Source organism: Thunnus maccoyii, chromosome 2 (assembly GCF_910596095.1).
Source record: "Thunnus maccoyii chromosome 2, fThuMac1.1, whole genome shotgun sequence".
Lineage (NCBI taxonomy): Eukaryota > Metazoa > Chordata > Actinopteri > Scombriformes > Scombridae > Thunnus > Thunnus maccoyii.
In genome coordinates, this window is record NC_056534.1 from 4,451,589 (window position 1) to 4,471,781 (window position 20,193).

The 20,193-nt window shown below is 37.7% G+C and overlaps 1 protein-coding gene across 1 annotated transcript; it reads left to right on the plus strand.

Moving 5' to 3' along the window:
- The first annotated feature begins 15,835 nt into the window (after nucleotides 1-15,835).
- On the plus strand, nucleotides 15,836-19,898 carry LOC121881289. The gene is made up of 5 exons (XM_042389006.1): nucleotides 15,836-16,131; nucleotides 16,253-16,474; nucleotides 17,270-17,381; nucleotides 19,671-19,752; nucleotides 19,815-19,898. Exons 1-5 carry the CDS (start codon nucleotides 15,852-15,854, stop codon nucleotides 19,896-19,898), a joined length of 780 nt encoding a protein of 259 aa, XP_042244940.1. The 5' UTR covers nucleotides 15,836-15,851.
- The last annotated feature ends 295 nt before the right edge of the window (nucleotides 19,899-20,193 follow it).

The following is a 20,193-nucleotide window of genomic DNA, read 5'->3' on the forward strand; positions in this document are numbered from 1 at the left end:
TGGGATCAGAAACTAAGGTTTTAATGCTTTTCAGTGGGGACCTTTTTGTTTATTATAGACTTTGACTAGAAAATTGGACAAAAAAACTACACCCATATCAAATTTTATGCAGTATGCATTAACTCAGCCAAAATTATCACAAATCACTCATTTAAAAGCCAAAATTGTCTCTTGTGAGGCACAAGGGACTCAGTTTAATATTTCCTTGCTGTGAATGATCTATCTATGGTCTATTTCTCATAGCTGCTGTGAATAGTCTCCCACACCTCAGCGTTCTACACTTCCTGTGATTTTCACAACCACCAGCTATAAAGTGAACAAACAGGAAACAAACAAAAAAGAAAAGTCCATCTTTTATCTTATCTTGTTACGTTCTCTACACTGACACATGAAACTACATTTATTTTCACAGGTTTGGTGTATTTCTGTTCTTTCACTGCATGTTCAGACTGTATGAGGTCCTGCCTTAGTGAACACAGTAAATGGAAATTAACCGTGGAAAGGACATTTACAATTTCCAATGTTTCTTTTCATTGTAAATCAGTATAACTGAAGAAATATCTTGTATTTAGATTTCTCCCTGTCTGAGTTTACCCAGGTCTAATTCCGGAAACATAAAAAAGACTGATACAGAACAAGTCTGATCTGGTAATGATACACTGATGTATCTCTGTTCTTCTGCACAACCACTGAAAAAATGTGTAGAATGTCTTTTCCTTAATTTTCTGTCTTAGAATGACTGGGGAGTTAGTTACAAATCTACTAAGATCTGTTCCTTAAAAGGATTATTGAACTCATAGTGGTGTAAAGTCAACTATTCAGTGTCTTAACATGCACCAGAAGTGTGAAGAGATGCATCAAACCAAATGTCACACATCTGTCACATGTGTCATGTTTTTTTCTTTAGACACTGAACTATCACACACTTAAAAAGAGTAAGATAATAAAAATATCTCATTATTTCTCTTCTATCTTTACTTAACAAATAAAAACACTGGTCTGTTATTTTCTCCAACATAGATTATATTAAGTCTTTTGAAAACAGTAAAACTTGGTTTTAACTTATGTGTTTATTGTCATTTGGCTCCTCATGCATATTCATAAAATAACAAAGAGGAAGGAAATCACTTCATTTAACATCCTGATATCTGACTTCTGCTCACAGATCACAGAGGACGAGCATCTTAACAGACAACGTCCTTCTCTGTTGTAAGTAGAATAGTTTACTGATATGATTATTACATGTTGTGAATATTATTTGATGTATTTTATTGTCTCTGAAGCCTCACAGAGAGATGAGAGGAGCAGCTATGAGTTTAACAGCATCAGCGAGTGGATTTCTTGTCTTCCTTCTCTCTGTGTCAGGTACTGTATATCTACATTTACATTGTAGGACATTTAGCTCACTTATTCAGAGCAGCATGAAGTCATTTTAAGAAAGTAAATATTTAATCTCCCAGATCAGCACTTTTCTAGGTTTGATGTATGTGTGATGCAGGATGATGAATAACTTTTAAACTCTACAACACCAAACATTCACTTCTGTTTATTTCTGTGTAAAGTATAGCTGTTGAATGAAGGCAAATGGTAAAAATAACATAAATATTTACTGCTGAACACTTTAATAATATTATATTAAGATGTTCAGCTGTGTCTGCGTCATGGGTGGTGGGGGTGGGGGTGCCTAGCTAATAAGGTTTGTCCACCCTCCCTCCATGGATTGTAAGAATCATATATTTTTATACATGCATATGCATATATACATAGTTCTATGATGGTACAGCAATGCACTGAGAATTTCATCTTGTCACGATGTTTAAATTCTGTTTGGTAATTTCTGCACTCTGCACTGTAGAGCTGGACAACTGTTTTAGCTGTTACGGTTATAACAGTTGTCCCTCCCTGTGAAAACTTATTGTCACCTATTTTATTTTAGCTGCTTTCAAAAGTTTCCATCACGTCATGTTCTGCATTTCTCTGTGGTTTTCACACTTAACTCAGCAGCAACTTGACCAGAGAACTAACAAAGAGGAAACTAACCAAGACAACCACAGACTCTCTAATGATTCATTTTCTTCTTCTCATCCTGTTCAGTAAAACTGCATTAATGTTCACAGGTTCAATACATTCTTGTTCCTTCACTGCACCTTCAGACTGTACGATGTTCTGTCTCAGTGCACAGAGAGATTAACTGTAAACAGCATCTAAAACTGTTTCTTTGTACTGTAAATTCAAAGAAAACAGTTTGTCTTTGGACTTTTATATTCCTGTGTTCACCCAGGCTTCATTCAGAAATAAAAGTCAAAGTAAAAAATATTTTTATAAAGAAAATCAACATAAGGAAAATGTGAATGGTGAATATAAGATGTATGAGAGACACATTTCAGGTGTTCAGCTTTAGCTTTTTAACTACAACAACTAACAACTTAACTACAACAGTAAAACCTTGCAGAATGAATAGACTAAAGCTGAAACACTCAGCAGTAACAAATGATAAAATATGATAAACAACTGATAAAATACTGTATTCCAGTTCAGTTCTAGTTAGATTGATGCACGATGAGGAGCTTTGAATGACAATGACTGCAGATAAAATCATATTGGTACCATGATCCACTTTGTCTTATTCACTGATTCTTAACTTGTTATGAATGTGATTGTGGTTTCTGATGTGCTCTGTGTTACAGTGGTACAGGGTCAGTATGGCTGGAGAGTGACTTACACTTCTACTACGATCTGTGCCTTAAAAGGATCAACAGTGGACATAAACTGCACCTACAGATACCCATCCAGAAAAAATGGCCGTGATGCTGAAGTTGAGAAAACATTCTGGTTCACTAAAATGAAAGACGCTGAATATGTGGATCTGAGAACAGACTCAGAGTATTCAGGTCGTGTTCAGTATCACTGTGATAAGAACGACTGCACTCTGAGAATCACAGACCTGAGAGAGAGTGACTCGGCTAAGTACAAGTTCAGGTTCATCACAAACCAACCAAGAGGGAGATTTACTGGTTCACCAGGAGTCACTTTGACTGTCACAGGTAACATTTTCATTGGAAGACTTAATGTAACTTCAAATGGTTAATATCTTGGAAATGTCACTGGTTGACCAAGAGAAAGTGGGTAAAATTATCAATAAATTAAGTAATTCAAGGCAAAGGATCTGTTTGGTTTGGATACTGCTCTTATCAAAACACACAGCTCCACCCTGATCAAACCTATAACACATCTGATAAACCTCCATCAGAACTGGTAAATTCCCACAAAGCTGGAAAACAGCAATCATCACACCAATTTTTAAGGCTGAAGCACCAAGTAGGCAATCATAGACCAATTTCAATTCTACCCGTTTTCTCAAAGGTCCTGGAAGAGAGATATTAACAAACGAAATGAAAAGTGTATCAGTGGCTCAAAAACAATCATCTAACCATGAATCTTAAAAAGACTGTGTCAATGTGTTTTTCTATGAGAAGGAAAGCAAAAGATAAGTTTACAATCAAAATAGATCAAGAAGAAATAAAGGAAGTCAGTGCTTTCACATTTTTAGGTGTCATTTTGGATTCCCAACTCAAATTTAATAAACATGTTAAAGGACAGTAAAGACAAATCTGAACTGTTTTAGAATGATAAGACATTACATTCCCCTTAAGGCAGCTCAAGTGTTTATGCGTACCATGATATTTTCACATTTATCCTATTGTGTTACTGTATGGAGCCAGACTTCACTGTCAACTGTCAAACCTGTTACATCACTTTACAAACAAGCACTGAAAATAATGGATCAAAAACAAATGAAATGGCACCACTGTATAATTCTGAAAAAGTACAAGTTGCTTAGTTATTACAGCTTTGTCAAGTTTTCTTTTAATAAACTAACTTTTAAATGTGTGAATAATCTCTCCCCAGCTGTACTTTGTCCATATGTAACAACAACAAACACCAATAGATTTGTCACTAGAGGATCAGTAAATGTCAGCTGCAGGGTGGCACAGAGCAAATCTACTTTCAGTCAGTCATCTTTTGCAGTAAAAGGGAAACATTTTTGGAATGTCCTATCAACAGAAATAAAAACACAAACTGATCTGAAAACATTGAATGAAAAGCTGAAACAGTGGCTGAAACAAAACCAAACCTGCGATCATTGATCAGTGATCATGCACTTGTGCACACACACGTGCACATGGACATGTAAACACAGATAGAGGAACAGATACATACAGATAAACAAACATACATACATACTCATAAAGACTATGCATGTATGTACATGGTCACACACACCTATAAACATTATGCACATAAACACATCATTGCCATGAATTAAGGAAGATACACACAAGCACACATCCACAACACATGTAAATCGATTGTATTGTGATGTAAATACTGTTGTTATTGAGAATGTTACTATTTATTATGAGCTCTATTTAACTAATGTATTTATGGTAATGATATGTTATGACTATTATGAAGTAGAAAAGCCTAACCAGGGACTTGGCAAGAAATCCTACATGCAATACATCTGTTTCATGTTATTTTAACCTGTTACAATGTTTTGTTGCATCATCCCTGACAAATAAACTGATAAATAAATAAATAAAATAAAACTGAATGTTGGTATGTATCTGAACATAAATTACATTTCTGTCCTTTCTTCACATATACAGATTATACAGATCTCCAGGTGCAGGTGAGCCGATCAGTACTCTATCCTACCTGGAGAGAGCTGACGTGTCACAGCAGATGTCGTCTACCTGATCGTTCTTCCTTCATCTGGTACAAGAATGGACAGAAAATTCAGGATGTAACATCTTCTACTTATAAAAAGTACTTTTCTCCTGCAGACAGCTATTCCTGTGCTGTAAAAGGATTTGAGCATCATCCTGCTCCTTCAGTGTGTGAGTTTACAACACAGTCTCCCACTAACAAAACCACATCTAGTGGTTAAACTATTGTACTACACCTTGTATGTACATGTTTCTGGGGCAGCATGTGATACAAACATTGCATAGAAGTGGATCAAAACCAAACCACAGTCCCATGGGACTTTAGACATGTTGTCCTCTTATGTCATATTCACTGTGTTGACTGCAAAATAAATGTAAATTAAGAACTTACATTTAAAGAGTTAATTCACTCAAAATACAAAAAACATATTTTCTGACTTGCTCCTTTTTTAACCATGTGAATAGTTACAGTTTCATTTGCCCAAATTTTGAGATATCAGTCCTGGAAAGGTCTGCTGCCATTCCAATACAATGAAAGTGAATTAAACATTGTTTATACTGCTTAAAGCTTTGAAAACTTATATTTAAAAAAATATGGATATCTGTGTCTTACCAGAAACAGCATCTCAAAAACTGAAAAATGAAACCACAGATATCTTCATGGATAAACACCACAAATAAAAGAGAAAATATGTTTTTTTGTGATTTGGGTGAAGCAGCATTAAGATTTCCTGTTGAGCCTTGTATAGGATTATTACTATAACAATAGGTACAATAGTACTATAATAATAGTGCTGTTTTAAATTAATTTGATCTTTCAGGTATCTTTCCTGAGTCCTGCCACAGAGTGATTTACACTGACAGAAGCATCTGTGCCTCCAGAGGCTCATCAGTGGACATTTCCTGTTTATACAGCAGTTATGAATCTATCACATCAACATTCTGGTTCAGTCCTGAACGTAGTCATCAGTGGCAGAATTCCTCACAGCCTGAGGGCCTTAGTGAAGACTCCCAGTATGCAGGTCGTGTTCAGCTCCTTAAAACAAAGAGAGGACGCTCCACTCTGAGAATCTCTGACCTGAGAGAGAGCGATTCAGCCCAGTATCACTTCACATTCAAAACACAAAGCTTTGAATGGAGTAGTTTACCTGGAACAACTCTGACTGTCACAGGTACTGATGAACACAAACTGATGACTAGTGAAAGTGCTGAATAGTTACTGTTGAAGAGTTTCACATGAAATTGATTGGATTCTATTGAGTACTTTCCCCCATTTACACTTTTGATTGGATGATCCTATATTATTTCACCCACAAGAACTACAACGGTTATTTTGACTGTATGTTTGTATTTTACTGGTAATAAATGACATTTTTGATCCTTCCTCACATATCTAGCTCTCCAGGTGCAGGTGATCACAATAACAGTCCATCAGTCTTATACCGAGACAGAGCTGAAATGTCTCAGCAGCTGCAGTCCAGCAGGTCGTATTTCTTATGTCTGGTTCAAGAACGGACAGAAAGTTATGAAGGAGGAAACTTCTCTTTATTCAGGGCAGTTTAATCCTGGTGACAATGTCTCCTGTGCTTTGAAAGGACATGAAGATTACTGCTCTCCTTCAGTGTGTGAGTTTACCTAACTATGTCACTAACATAATGTCAGAATGTATCCAAGGTAACAGACAGTTGATTTTAATATGAGCAGCAACAAGGGAATCAACTTTCACTCCTCACTTTGTGTCTAACATTTGCTTCTTACATTGTGTCAGTTATTCAACTGTTGATCAGCTATGTTTTCTCCTCCAGATGCTCCAAAGCTTCCCTCTGTGTCAGTGAGTCCCTCTGGTGAGATAGTGGAGGGCAGTTCAGTGACTCTGACCTGTAGCAGTGATGCTAACCCAGCAGCTAAATACACCTGGTACAAGAATGTAAATCCAGACCTTCAACCTCTCAGTAAAGAACCACAGCTTGTCTTCAGCTCCATCCAGTCCTCTGACTCTGGAGAGTATTACTGTACGGTTGAGAACCAGCTGGGGAAGAGGACATCTGAATACATCTTTATTGATGTGAAATGTGAGTGAAACAGCCTTTTTAAAAAGAAACATACAGCTGATGGACTTGTCAACCTTGTTAAGTAGAGATTTGTCTGATCATGTCTGTTTTCTTCAGCTCTGCCTGCTTCACATTCAGTCTACTGCTGTAGTTCACTGAGCAGCACCAATACAACATGTTGTACTAATGCAACCCTTCCTCATTTTATACTTCATTAATTTTGATACATCTCCTCCAGATGCTCCAAAGCTTCCCTCTGTGTCAGTGAGTCCCTCTGGTGAGATAGTGGAGGGCAGCTCAGTGAATCTGACCTGTAGCAGTGATGCTAACCCAGCAGCTAATTATACCTGGTACAAGGAGAATGAAGACGCACCAAAAGCATCAGGACAGATCTTCACCATCACTGATGTCAGACCTGAACACAGTGGGAATTATTACTGTGAAGCCCAGAACAGAAGAGGACGTCATAACTCCACCTTATATCTGACTGTTGTGGCAGGTAAGTTTTTCCATCCAGCTACACACACACTGCCCTAGGACTCATTACACACCATCTGATGTGATGCAGGTGGGAGGGGGGGTTTCATTAACCTCCATCTGTACAAACCCTTGTTGTGAAACTCCACAGTGTCTGGTGAGAAGAATGAATGTGGGAAAGCTGATATTAAGATCCAGAAACAAACCTGCTGCTGCAGTATGGAGTGCAGTCATCAGTGTTTAAGAGCTATTTGTTCCCTCTTGAGTTCTGTCTGTATTGTTGGGATCAGGTTCAGCATATCCAATGTGTCCAAAGGCTTCTGTCCTGTTAATTATACTGGAGAACAGAATATCAAGGTGGAGCCCATGCAGGTCTGGAAAGTATCTGTTTCTTGTGACGTTGTGACCACCTGTGTGACTCTTGTTCACCTGAGAGTGACACAGTCCGGATGATGATTAGCAGCTCCGAGTTTGAAACGAATGTTTCCTCCTGGAAGAAGGTGGATTGTTCAGTCTAGGTGGGCAGACAGCTGCCCCAAGTGGATTACTTCAGACCTAAGAGTCGTATTCATAAGAGACAGTAAAACAGGTTTGTGTGATTCAATGCTGGCTGGAGGAATCAGCTCAATTCAAATCATGGTGAAGAGACATCTGAGCAAGAGAAAACTCTGAATTTTCTTGTCAATGTGTTTCTTATTCACAAGTTATATTTCAAAGGATTATGTGACCTCTGATTAGGCTGAAGTGATGCAGGCTTTTTATATTTAAGTAGTGGAGAGAGAGCTATGCTCATGAATACAAGCAGCCAAGGTGAGATTTCTTCACACTGTGCTGCCTCACTCTATGAGACCAAGAGTCTAAAAATTGAGCTGTTGCATTGTTTTCATTCAGAGGAGGAAGTTGAAATGTGACCAACTGTATTAAGACACAACAGACCAAGAGAAGGTCTCGGGACAAACCGTGGACACACTGGAGGAGTTAAATCTCCAGCTGGTCTGGGAGAAGTTGGAGATTCCACTGAAAGACTGTTTTTACATTTCATTTGTCTCTTTTTAGAGAGTTATAATTCTACTCTCACAAGAAACACATTAACTTGTAAGAATGATGTGAGGAATTATATCTTTACAACAGCACCCTCTACTGGGCCAGTTGCCATTTGTCGCCCAGTCAGCAAAGCATCACACACCAGCAGCTGTGCTGAGGAAGCTGCAGGAAGAGAGGAGAGTTTGCTCACTGCAGCTGCTTCCACTGTCACCACTGTTTTTATTTTAAATGACTCTGGACAAGAATTTATTTTACACTGATTTGATTTAAACATGTTTTTGCAGTAAAGCCTGTAAAGCACAGTACTGGAGCACCAAGACATTTAGTTAAGCTCTATAGGAGTGTGAACTCCATCGTCAGTACAGTTAGTTACAGTTTAAATGACTCAGAAACAGAGTCCACTTACAATCCAGCTGTTACAATCCAGATGTTTACACTCATCTGATACACTCATCATAGTTGTTAGCGTGCGCTCACAGCAATGAACAACAGAACTTTGAGGACACTTCATGCCGTCAGTTTCTCCTCTCAGACTCCATAGTAGAGCTAGACGGATAAATCTGAGGTTTTGGTTGATGTTCGTTTATATCTCAGTATATGACTAATGGCCAAAAACAGTTTCAGTTGAGCTATACTACATACAGCAGGCCTACGGGCTGCCAGATAGTCCAGCTGTATCGAGCTGGAAACAAACCAAAACCATAATACTGTATGTACACCTTATTATTATTATTATTATTATTATTATTATTATTATTATTATTATTATTATTATTATTATTATTATTATTATCATCATCATTGCCAAGTGGGTTTGTACATACAAGGAATTTGTCTTGGTGTTGTGGTGCGTAACAATCAAACTATACAAGTTAAGGGAGAATACAAGCACCACAAGTCAAGTAATCATAAATAATTTACAATAAAAATATATGAAATATATTCTAAACTGATAAGAGTTTAAAAGTTTAAAATGAAGAGAATTGAATATACATATATTGACTGAAACATTGGAGCTAAACATGCTGTAATACCCTGATTAACTGTCAGTGTTTTCTTTTGATCACTGTTCTCCAGGAGCAGGAAAATCAATAGCTGCAGGAGTAACAACTGCTGTTCTCCTGTCTATCATCATCCTCTCTGTCTTCCTGTGGATGAGGTAAGTACTTCTGTTTCACTAAATCATTGATCAAATTCAGTCATTTGTGTTTTTAATGAATTCTTCTAACCAGGAAAAAGAGAGCCTCCAATCAATGGTCTGAGGCTGAGGAGAGACCAGACAACAGAGAGAGGGTGAGGAGGGAGAGTTATACTATTCTATCCTGGTTCCACACTTCCACAGTCACTATCTTAAAGTGCAATTAGAAAACTCATCTGACTGTCAAGCACTTCATGTTGTTTCATAACAATCCTTCTTCACACAATCCAACACTTTCCTCATTTCTATCACCCTCCAGACACAGCCGGAGGAGCAAGATAACCTTCATTACACCAGCGTGCACTTCTCCAACAACCAGGCAGATCCTCTCTATGCCAACATCAGATCAGCTCAGCCCCACAGACACATGGAGGAACAAGAGGTTGTCCAGTACGCTGCTGTCACATTTAACAGAGCCGGTACTGCCCCGAGGTGAGCAGCTCTTCACACAGGAACATAGTAGCAACACTTTTATTTCAGTTTTTCATTTCTTACATTTGCCTGTTACATCTTTATTATGACTGTTTGTATAATTTAATACCATATCTTCACAATCACCTGATTTTATTATTTTTTTATTTCCCTCTCAGAACCAGAGGTCAGGAAACTGAGGAAGATCCAGCTGCACTGTACAGCACAGTCAACAAAAGCAGATCACCATTGAATTTTAAAATATAGATCTCAGGGCTGACTTCTCCAAGAATGCATCATAGACGACTATTGAGAGCATTTAGAGCATGCTCTCTTTTCCAAGGCCGCCCTGAATACAGAACACACAGAAAAATAAAAACAAAGTTTACTGTGTACAAATTCACAGTAACAAACAAGATTTACAGCGAACAAACAGAGACAATATTCAAAGACATTCAATCAGAGACATCAACATCATTCATAAAAAACACACATTCACACTGTACTAAATCTTCCAACAGATGTTTGAAATGAGTTTAAGGGATCAGCTCTTCCATTTTAACACGTTTTGTCAGTTCTTCCACTTGTGTGGAGCAAAATATTTAAAAGCCAGTTTTTCAATTTCAGTATTAACATGATGTTCTTCAAGAATCAAATAGTCATGGGATCTAGCTTAGTGAGAAAGTGATCTGTAATTGAGATATCAAGAGATGTATGTTTGGCCAGTAGTGCTTTGTAAATAAATAGAATACAGTGTTGTTCCTTTCTCACAGCCAATGATTGCCACCCAACGTTCTGATATAATATACAATGATGTGTTCTAAAGCTATCTCCAGTTATGAATCTAAGAGCTGAATGATATACTGAATCAAGAGATTTAAGAGTAGCAGCAGAAGTGTGTGTATAAATTGTATCTTCATAGTCCATAACAGATAAAAATGATGACTGAACAATTTGTTTTCAGCAGTTGTGGGTAAAACAAGTCTTATTTCTGTAAAAGAATGCTAGTTTTGCTTTTAGTGATTTTGTCAGTTTATTAATGTGCTTTTTGAAGCAGTTTATCATCAATCCAGAACCCAAGATATTTGTAAGAGGAAACTCTTAGTTTCAATAAAGATCCTTCTTAACAGTAGTAAACTGTTGGGATGTATCATCAGTGCTAGACAGCCTCACCATATTTATTGTGTCTTTACTCTTACATGTATGCAAACCTTACAGACTCTATAAAGATGGAAGTAGTGAAGGTGATCCTGGTGACTTCTATAAAACTTTGACTGTAAAACCTGCTAACTTCAGCTTGCAGTAGCTACTTGTGTGAGTGGTGTGGTACCACCTCATCGGAGCCATTTTGTGAAGGGTTAGAGGAAATATACTAAAGATTATTATAACTTGCAGCTTTGGACAAATCTCAGGAGTAGTGTATCAATTAACCAACAAGTGGTGAGCTTGTAATGAGTAAGGCATTTAAAATAAAACACACTGGAGAGAAAGAGAGAGAACATGCTTTCACTAATCTACTTGTAATTTCCAATTGCTGCCACTAGATGTGAGTAAAGAGTTATATTTTATTGATAACAGATCATTTCCACTGTCCTTTCTGTATTTACAGTATATCTTCCAGTTTCATTATAACAACCTGTTTTATTGTCAGTATTCTAACATTCATCTTGTGAATTATTTCTCCTGCCTTACTGTAACATTACAATTGTCTATGTTGCTGCTTTCTTTATACATATTATTACAGCCAGTTTTTGTTCTATATCATAATCTCAATACCATGTAATCACATTTGTCCTTATTCTTTGATGTTTTGTCTTCAATAAAAATGTTGTAATTGGAGAGATGAGTCACTTATTGTGACAGTGGTTGCAGTAAATCAGTTGCAGTTTGTCCTTAATACTGTTCCACAAAAACATGTTGGTACTGTGATCCTTTTTCTCTTAACTTGATGGGAGAGTCTATGTCAGGGTGTCCAACCTTCTTGCCATAGAGAGCCAACAGTCTGCAGGTTTACTTTCCACCCAGTCAGTCTCACTGAGTTCCTCCCCTCTACTTGAAGGAGTGCTCATCAATATGTGGAGTCTTTAGTTGGAATAAAAACCTCCAGACTGTGGGTCTCCATGGCAAATGGTCTGACAGTCCTAAAAGGAGTTCAGGAAATGTAGTTCAGTTTCCTTTTCATTTTAGCATCAGATAAACTTTTACATATGTTTTTGATCTGGACCTGGTCTAATGTGGTCTGGATGGGTAAAAAGTGGTGATATTGCCCTTTTTTCACAAATCTGAAAGTGGTTAAACAGCGTTAAGCTTTTTACTACAATGTCTAAGATTCTTTCACAAGTGTAAATTGTGCAAAAACAGAGAATAAGACAGTAAGAGAAAGAAAACAGGCCGACATCAGATTCATAGTTACAGTTATGAGAAGTAACTCACCTAAATGTCATGTGACTTTGTTGTGATGCAGTTGAACCAGAGGCTGGACTCACCTGATGGAAGCAGAAAGTAGTACAACTGTGAAATATGACAGTGGAGAGAGAGGCTGGAGAGGATGATGTGGACGTTTTCATGTTCAGTTTTCAGTAGCAGCAGGTGTGTGTGACTCATAATTGTGTTTATGTATATTGAGTGTTGTGTCTGAGGTAATGCAGGCTATATTATTGTACTTTACTCCTTTGTACTTTTTTATATTACAGATATTTAGGATTAGAGCTGTTATGCAAAATGTTATTTTAAATGTATACATAATAAATCACTTTTGAAGAATCCTGATTGGCTTCCTGGTTTGCACCTGTCCTGGCTCACAAAGCTCATTAAGTCTGTTCAGAACAGAGACATCAAACTGGAAGCATCACATTCACACCATGTGCAGTAAATTGTATATTTTCACACATCAAATTCAAACATAATCTCGGTTCTATCACACTTGGCTGAATGTCATATTATCCAGGTATCACTGTGGCTGAATAAACAGCCAGTTTCCACAAAAACTGTTAATAGAAATTTAATTTCAGTTCCCTTTCACTGCTGCAGAGGGCGACAGTGTGCAGAAAGTTTCAGCTTTAAAGGGCGGGTTCACATTTTTTCAAGTCTTAAAACAACAGTCAAGTGCCCATATGAACATTGAAACAGGTGTTGCTCACTGTCATCATTCCTCCTGTTCATACTGACCATTAGAAGATCTCGTCCTAATGCTCTTACAATGTAATTAATGGAGGACAAAATCTACAGTCCTCATTTTGACCAAAAATATATTCAAAAGTTTATATGAAGATAATATGAGGCTTCAGACATCTGAGTTAGTCCAAAAAAGTGTATATATTCTACAGTTACAGTGTTTTTAGTGAGAAATGTCGTCTTTGTGTCACGATGGACAGTGTTTTCCTGTTCAGCTGCAGAGGAGGGATTGTAACAAAAAGAGGGAATTTGACACTAAAAACACAATAACAAAAGATATTGACTCAATATGAGTAATTTTGAGGGCTGAAGCTTCATAATGGCTTCAAATAAACTTTTAAATACATTTTTGCACAGAAGGAGGACTGCGGATTGTACTATAATGTTTAATGAGTTTAATGTCAAGAGTAAACAGATTAAGATGCAACTCAATCATAAAAAGTGAAAAGTACTAAAAGTACATTTAAATGTGTGTAAACAATCAGTGATTGATGGTAAAATGTTGTTTCAGGGTTGTGATTCAGTATCTCTGATGTTTCACTGTCCTCTAGTGGTGAAGCTTCAGTGTTGCAGATTCAGGCTTCATCACTGATGATGTACTCTGTGTTACAGTCAGAATGATGGTGAATGAGTGAGTTTCCAACTGCAGATGTAAAACATTTTGTCATCTGATTTACACATAGATTTGTGTATCATGTTTTGATGTACTTTGCTTTTTACTTGTTTCTTAATACTTACATAAACATTGTGCTCAGCATGTGACTTCTTACATCCCATACTGATGCAGTACATCTCTTTGAACTCATGGTGGTGTATTCAGTGTCTTAACATGCACTAGAAGTGTGAAGAGATGCATCAAACCAAATGTCACACATCCGTCACGTGTCATGTTTTTTTCTTTAGACACTGAACTGTGCGCACACTTAATAAGAGTAAGATAATTAAAATGTCTCATTATTTCTCTTCTCTCTTTATTTAAGAGGTCAAAACACTGGTCTGTTATTCTCTCTAACATAGATTATATTAAGTCTTCTGAAAACAGTAAAACTTGGTGTGAACTTATGTGTTTACTGTCATTTGGCTCCTCATGAATATTCATAATAATGAGAAAGAGGAAGGAAATCAAGTGTTTTAACATCCTGATATCTGACTTCTGCTCACAGATCACAGAGGACGAGCATCTTAATAGACAACGTCCTTCTCTGTTGTAAGTAGAATAGTTTACTGATATGATTATTACATGTTGTTTACATTATTTGATGTATTTTATTGTCTGTGAAACCTCACAGAGAGATGAGAGGAGCAGCTATGAGTTTAACAGCAGCAGCGAGTGGATTTGTCGTCTTCCTTCTCTCTGTGTCAGGTACTGTATATCTACATTTACATTGTAGGACATTTAGCTCACTTATTCAGAGCAGCATGAAGTCATTTTAAGAAAGTAAATATAAAATATCCCAGATCAGCTCTTTTCTAGGTTTGATGTATGTGAGATGCAGTATGATGAATAACTTTTAAACTCTACAACACCAAACATTCACTTCTGTTTATTTCTGTGTAAACTATAGCTGTTGAATGAAGGCAAAATGGTAAAAATAACATCAATATTTACTGCTGAACACTTTAATAATATTATATTAAGATGTTCAGCTGTGTCTGCGTCATGGGTGGTGGGGGTGGGGGTGTCTAGCTAATAAGGTTTGTCCACCCTCCCTCCATGGATTGTAAGAATCATATATTTTTATACATGCATATGCATATATACATAGTTCTATGATGGTACAGCAATGCACTGAGAATTTCATCTCATCATGATGTTTTAAATGTGTTTGGTAATTTCTGCACTCTGTACTGTAGAGCTGGACAACTGTTTTAGCTGTTACAGTTATAACAGTTGTCCCTCCCTGTGAAAACTTATTGTCACCTATTTTATTTTAGCTGCTTTCAAAAGTTTCTGTCATGTCATGTTCTGCATTTCTTTGTGGTTTTCACACTTGACTCAACAGGAACTTGACCAAAGAACTAACAGAGAGGAAACTAACCAAGACAACCACAGACTCTCTAATGATTCATTTTCTTCTTCTCATCCTGTTCAGTAAAACTGCATTAATGTTCACAGGTTCAATACATTCTTGTTTCTTCACTGCACCTTCAGACTGTACGATGTTCTGTCTCAGTGCACAGAGAGATTAACTGTAAACAGCATCTAAAACTTTTTCTTTGTACTGTAAATTCAAAGAAAACAGTTTGTCTTTGGACTTTTATATTCCTGTGTTCACTCAGAGCTCATTCAGAAATAAAAGTCAAAGTAAAGAATATTTTTTATAAAGAAAATCAACATAAGGAAAAATAATGTAAATGGTGAATATAAGATGTATGAGAGACACATTTCAGGTGTTCAGCTTTAGCTTTTTAACTACAACAACTAACAACTTAAACAACAGTAAAATCTTGCAGAATGAATGGACTAAAGCTGAAACACTCAGCAGTAACAAATGATAAAATATGATAAACAACTGATAAAATACTGTATTCCAGTTCAGTTCTAGTTAGATTGATGCACGATGAGGAGCTTTGAATGACAATGACTGCAGATAAAATCATATTGGTGCCATGATCCACTTTGTCTTATTTACTGATTCTTAACTTGTTATGAATCTGATTGTGGTTTCTGATGTGTTCTGTGTTACAGTGGTACAGGGTCAGAATGACTGGAGAGTGACTTACACTTCTACTCAGATCTGTGCCTTAAATGGATCAACAGTGAACATGAACTGCTCCTACAGATACCCATCTAGAATAAATGACCATGACACTGAAGTTGAGAGAACATTCTGGTTCACTGAATTGAGTAATAATGAACCTGTGGATCTGAGAACAGACTCAAAGTACGCAGGTCGTGTTCAGTATCACTGTGATATGAACGACTGCACTCTGAGAATCACAGACCTGAGAGAGAGCGACTCAGCTGAGTACAAGTTCATGTTCATAACAAATGAACCAGGAGAGAGATTTACTGGTTCACCTGGAGTCACTTTGACTGTCACAGGTAACATTTTCATTGGAAGACTTAATGTAACTTCAAATGGTTAATATCTTGGAAATAATACCGTGAATGTTTGTGTGTGTCTGAACATAAATGACATTTCTGTCTTTCTTCACATATACAGGTCTCCAGGTGCAGGTGATCAGATCAAGACAAAATCCTTCCAAGGCAGAGCTGAAGTGTCTCAGCAGTTGTCGTCTACCTGATCGTTCTTCCTACATCTGGTACAAAAATGGACAGAAAATTTGGAGAGAAAGATCTTCTTCTTATTCAGTCTACTTTAATTCTGCAGACAGCTTTTCCTGTGCTGTTGAAGGATATGAGGATTTCCCCTCTCTTCCAGTTTGTGAGTTTTCTTCAGTCTTCCACTAACATAACAGCATCTTGTGGAGTCTTTTATCTAAAGTTCTGTACAATGACTTCATGTATTTCTAATATGAGCAACCCCACTGCCTCGCTTGTTATTGGCACCATGTTTTTCTCATAGAGCTCTACAGGACCTCTACTGCTGTCAGTATCCCAACAACAATACAACCTGCTCTGTGTTACTGTAGAGAAAGATGTAGTTTTAACACTTTAATAATATTTTATCCTGCTTATCAGACAAAATCTCTTGCACCAAGAGTTTGACAACTAGATTTATTGTGTTTTCAGTTTCTCTCATTTTTCTTTTGTTTAATAGCAACAGTCCACTTAAACACACCAATGTTTCAGACTCTGGCTTACAGTTTGTGTTAACCAGGTGTATTGTATCAATAATTATATTGACCCAGCTCTGTCCATCAATAGTCAATCAGAGCCATCACTCCAATCTTTACAATACATTTCACACATATTTATGTGATATAATTTCCCTCTGTTTTCCCTTAAAATATAAACATCTTACAGTAGATGAGGATTACTGCTCTCCCTCTCTCCTTCAGTGTGTGTTTACTGTGTCACTTACAAAGAGTAAAACTTATATACAAGGTAACAGGACGTCATGTAGTTTGTAATACAAGCTGGTGAAGGAGGAAATCAAGTTCCACAACCAACGTTGTGTTTGATGAATGAACTATTAACCATTTAAATATGTTCCACTGTGAAAACTCGACCTCATCTCAGAGTGAAATGTTAAACATGTTCATGTTTTCTCTTACAGATGCACCGAAGGTTCCCTCTGTGTCTCTGAGTCCCTCTGGTGAAATCGAAGAGGGCAGTTCATTGACTCTGGCTTGTAGCAGTGATGCTAACCCAGCAGCTAATTATACCTGGTACAAGGAAACAGATCAACATAATGAGTTTATCTCTGAAGGCCGACAGCTTGTCTTCAGCTCCATCCAGTCCTCTGACTCTGGAGAGTATTACTGTAAAGCTGAGAACACACTGGGGAAAACATCTAAATACATCTTTATAGACGTGACATGTGAGTAAAACACAGTCTACATTAAAAAGTATCAAGTGATGACAAGTTTTTTCAGGCTTTATTAACCAGTGAAATGTTTTGCTGGTCAGGCTCTCTTAGCTCTGCCTGCTTCACATTTACAGTCTGCTGCTTTAGTTCACTGAGCAGCTCAGTAGATGATGAAGAGGCTGTTTCAGTCACTGTTGGCACAAAGATTTACTCTGCTGTTCATGACATTCAAACCATCAGACGTCCAGCCAGTAAACCACCTCTAAAGGTTCACATGCTGCTACATACATGAATATAAACTATTACTCATTCATTAAATGTATTTATACTGTAAACAGCATTATTGGTATTTATTTTTTCAACAAGTCTGCATCGCTATCTAACATTAGCAGTTCAAGCCGTATGTTCCTTCTCCTTCAGTGTGAGTTTATATATTTCTATATATCATTATTATTTATATTTTATTTCCTGTTATAAAATGTCTTTGGTACCAATGTTAACTCATGTTGAACATTCAGGAATGGTCTTTATCTTTCATTGTCACTTTTCTTGCTGAGTTTAACATCCAGAAAACCTGAGCTCTCATTTTACTGTAATTGCAAACACTTAATGAATCTACTAGGTGACTTACTCACATGTGTTGTTTTTTTTCAATCTGACCACATTCTTTCCATAAAGACAAACATCAGATGTTTGACAACAGCTAAAGAGTGATAACTGGTCAGATATTTGCCACGTTTGAAAGTCAAATATTAGATTCATACATTTTGTTGTCAGTTATTCAATATTTCAACTGAATATTTAAATAAGCACTTATAATGTGAAAAATTATCCTCATCTGGGGATGAAATGTTAAATGTGTTGATGTTTTCTCCTCCAGATGCTCCAAAGCTTCCCTCTGTGTCAGTGAGTCCCTCTGGTGAGATAGTGGAGGGCAGTTCAGTGACTCTGACCTGTAGCAGTGATGCTAACCCAGCAGCTAAACACACCTGGTACAAGGAGAATGTAAATCCAGACCTTCAACCTCTCAGTAAAGAACCACAGCTTGTCTTCAGCTCCATCCAGTCCTCTGACTCTGGAGAGTATTACTGTACAGCTGAGAACCAGCTGGGGAAGAGGACATCTGAATACATCTTTATTGATGTGAAATGTGAGTAAAACAGCTTATTTAAAAAGAAACATACAGCTGATGGACTTGTCAAAAAGTAGAGATTTGTCTGATCATGTCTGCTTTCTTCAGCTCTGCCTGCTTCACATTCAATCTGCTGCTGTAGTTCACTGAGCAGCTCCAATACAACATGTTGTACTAATGCAAACCTTCCTCATTTTATACTTCATTCGTTTTGATACATCTCCTCCAGATGCTCCAAAGCTTCCCTCTGTGTCAGTGAGTCCCTCTGGTGAGATAGTGGAGGGCAGTTCAGTGAATCTGACCTGTAGCAGTGATGCTAACCCAGCAGCTAATTATACCTGGTACAAGGAGAATGAAGACTCACCAAAAGCATCAGGACAGATCTTCACCATCACTGATGTCAGACCTGAACACAGTGGGAATTATTACTGTGAAGCCCAGAACAGAAGAGGACGTCATAACTCCACCTTATATCTGACTATTGTGGCAGGTAAGTTTTTCCATTCAGCTACACACACACTGCACTTGGACTCATTACACACCATCTGATGTGATACAGGGGGGAGGGGGGGTTTCATTAACTCCCATCTGTACAAAACCCTTGTTGGGTCAGCTGTGGCCCAGGAGGTAGAGCAGATCATCCACTAATTGGAAGTTCGGCGGTTTGATTCCCGGCTCCTTCAGTCTGTATGTTGAAGTGTCCTTGGGCAAGATACTGAACCCCCGTTAGTTCCCCCTGATGGACAGGTTGGGACCTTGCACTGTAGCCCCTGTACCCATTCAGCGTGTGAATGGGTGAATGTGACATGTAGTGTCGGAAGACTAGAAAGGCACTATACAAGTACAGTCCATTTACCATTTGTTGTAAAACTCCAAAATGTCCAGTGGGAAGAATGAATGTGAGAAAGCTGATGTCAAGATCCAGACACAAACCTGCTGCTGCAGTATGGAGTGCAGTCATCAGTGTTTAAGAGCTATTTGTTCCCTCTTGAGTTCTGTCTGTATTATTGCGATCAGGTTCAGCATATCTAATGTGTCCAAAGGCTTCTGTCCTGTTAATTATACTGGAGAACAGAATATCAAGGTGAAGCCCATGCAGGTCTGGAAAGTATCTGTTTCTTGTGACGTTGTGACCTCCTGTGTGCCTCTTGTTCACCTCAGAGTGACACAGTCCGGATGATGATTAGCAGCTCCAAGTCTGAAATAAATGTTTCCTCCTGGAAGAAGGTGGATTGTTCAGTCTAGGTGGGCAGACAGCTGCCCCAGGTGGATTACTTCAGACCCAGGAGTCGTATTCATAAGAGACAGTAAAACAGGTTTGTGTGATTCACTGCTGACTGGAGGAATCAGCTCAATTCAAATCATGGTGAAGAGACATCTGAGCAAGAGAAAACTCTGAATTTTCTTGTCAATGTGTTTCTTATTCACAAGTTATATTTCAAAGGATTATGTGACCTCTGATTAGGCTGAAGTGATGCAGGCTTTTTATATTTAACTAGTAGAGAGAGAGCTGTGCTCATGAATACAAGCAGCCAAGGTG

Excerpts from the sequence above, each read along its gene's own strand:
- LOC121881289 (XM_042389006.1), top strand. The coding sequence starts at position 15,852 with ATGAACTGCTCCTACAGATACCCATCTAGAATAAATGACCATGACACT. Across the intron at positions 16,132-16,252 it reads AGTCACTTTGACTGTCACAG|GTCTCCAGGTGCAGGTGATC; the intron begins GTAACATTTTCA and ends TCACATATACAG. Across the intron at positions 17,382-19,670 it reads CCAGCAGCTAATTATACCTG|GTTCAGCATATCTAATGTGT; the intron begins GTACAAGGAAAC and ends TATTGCGATCAG.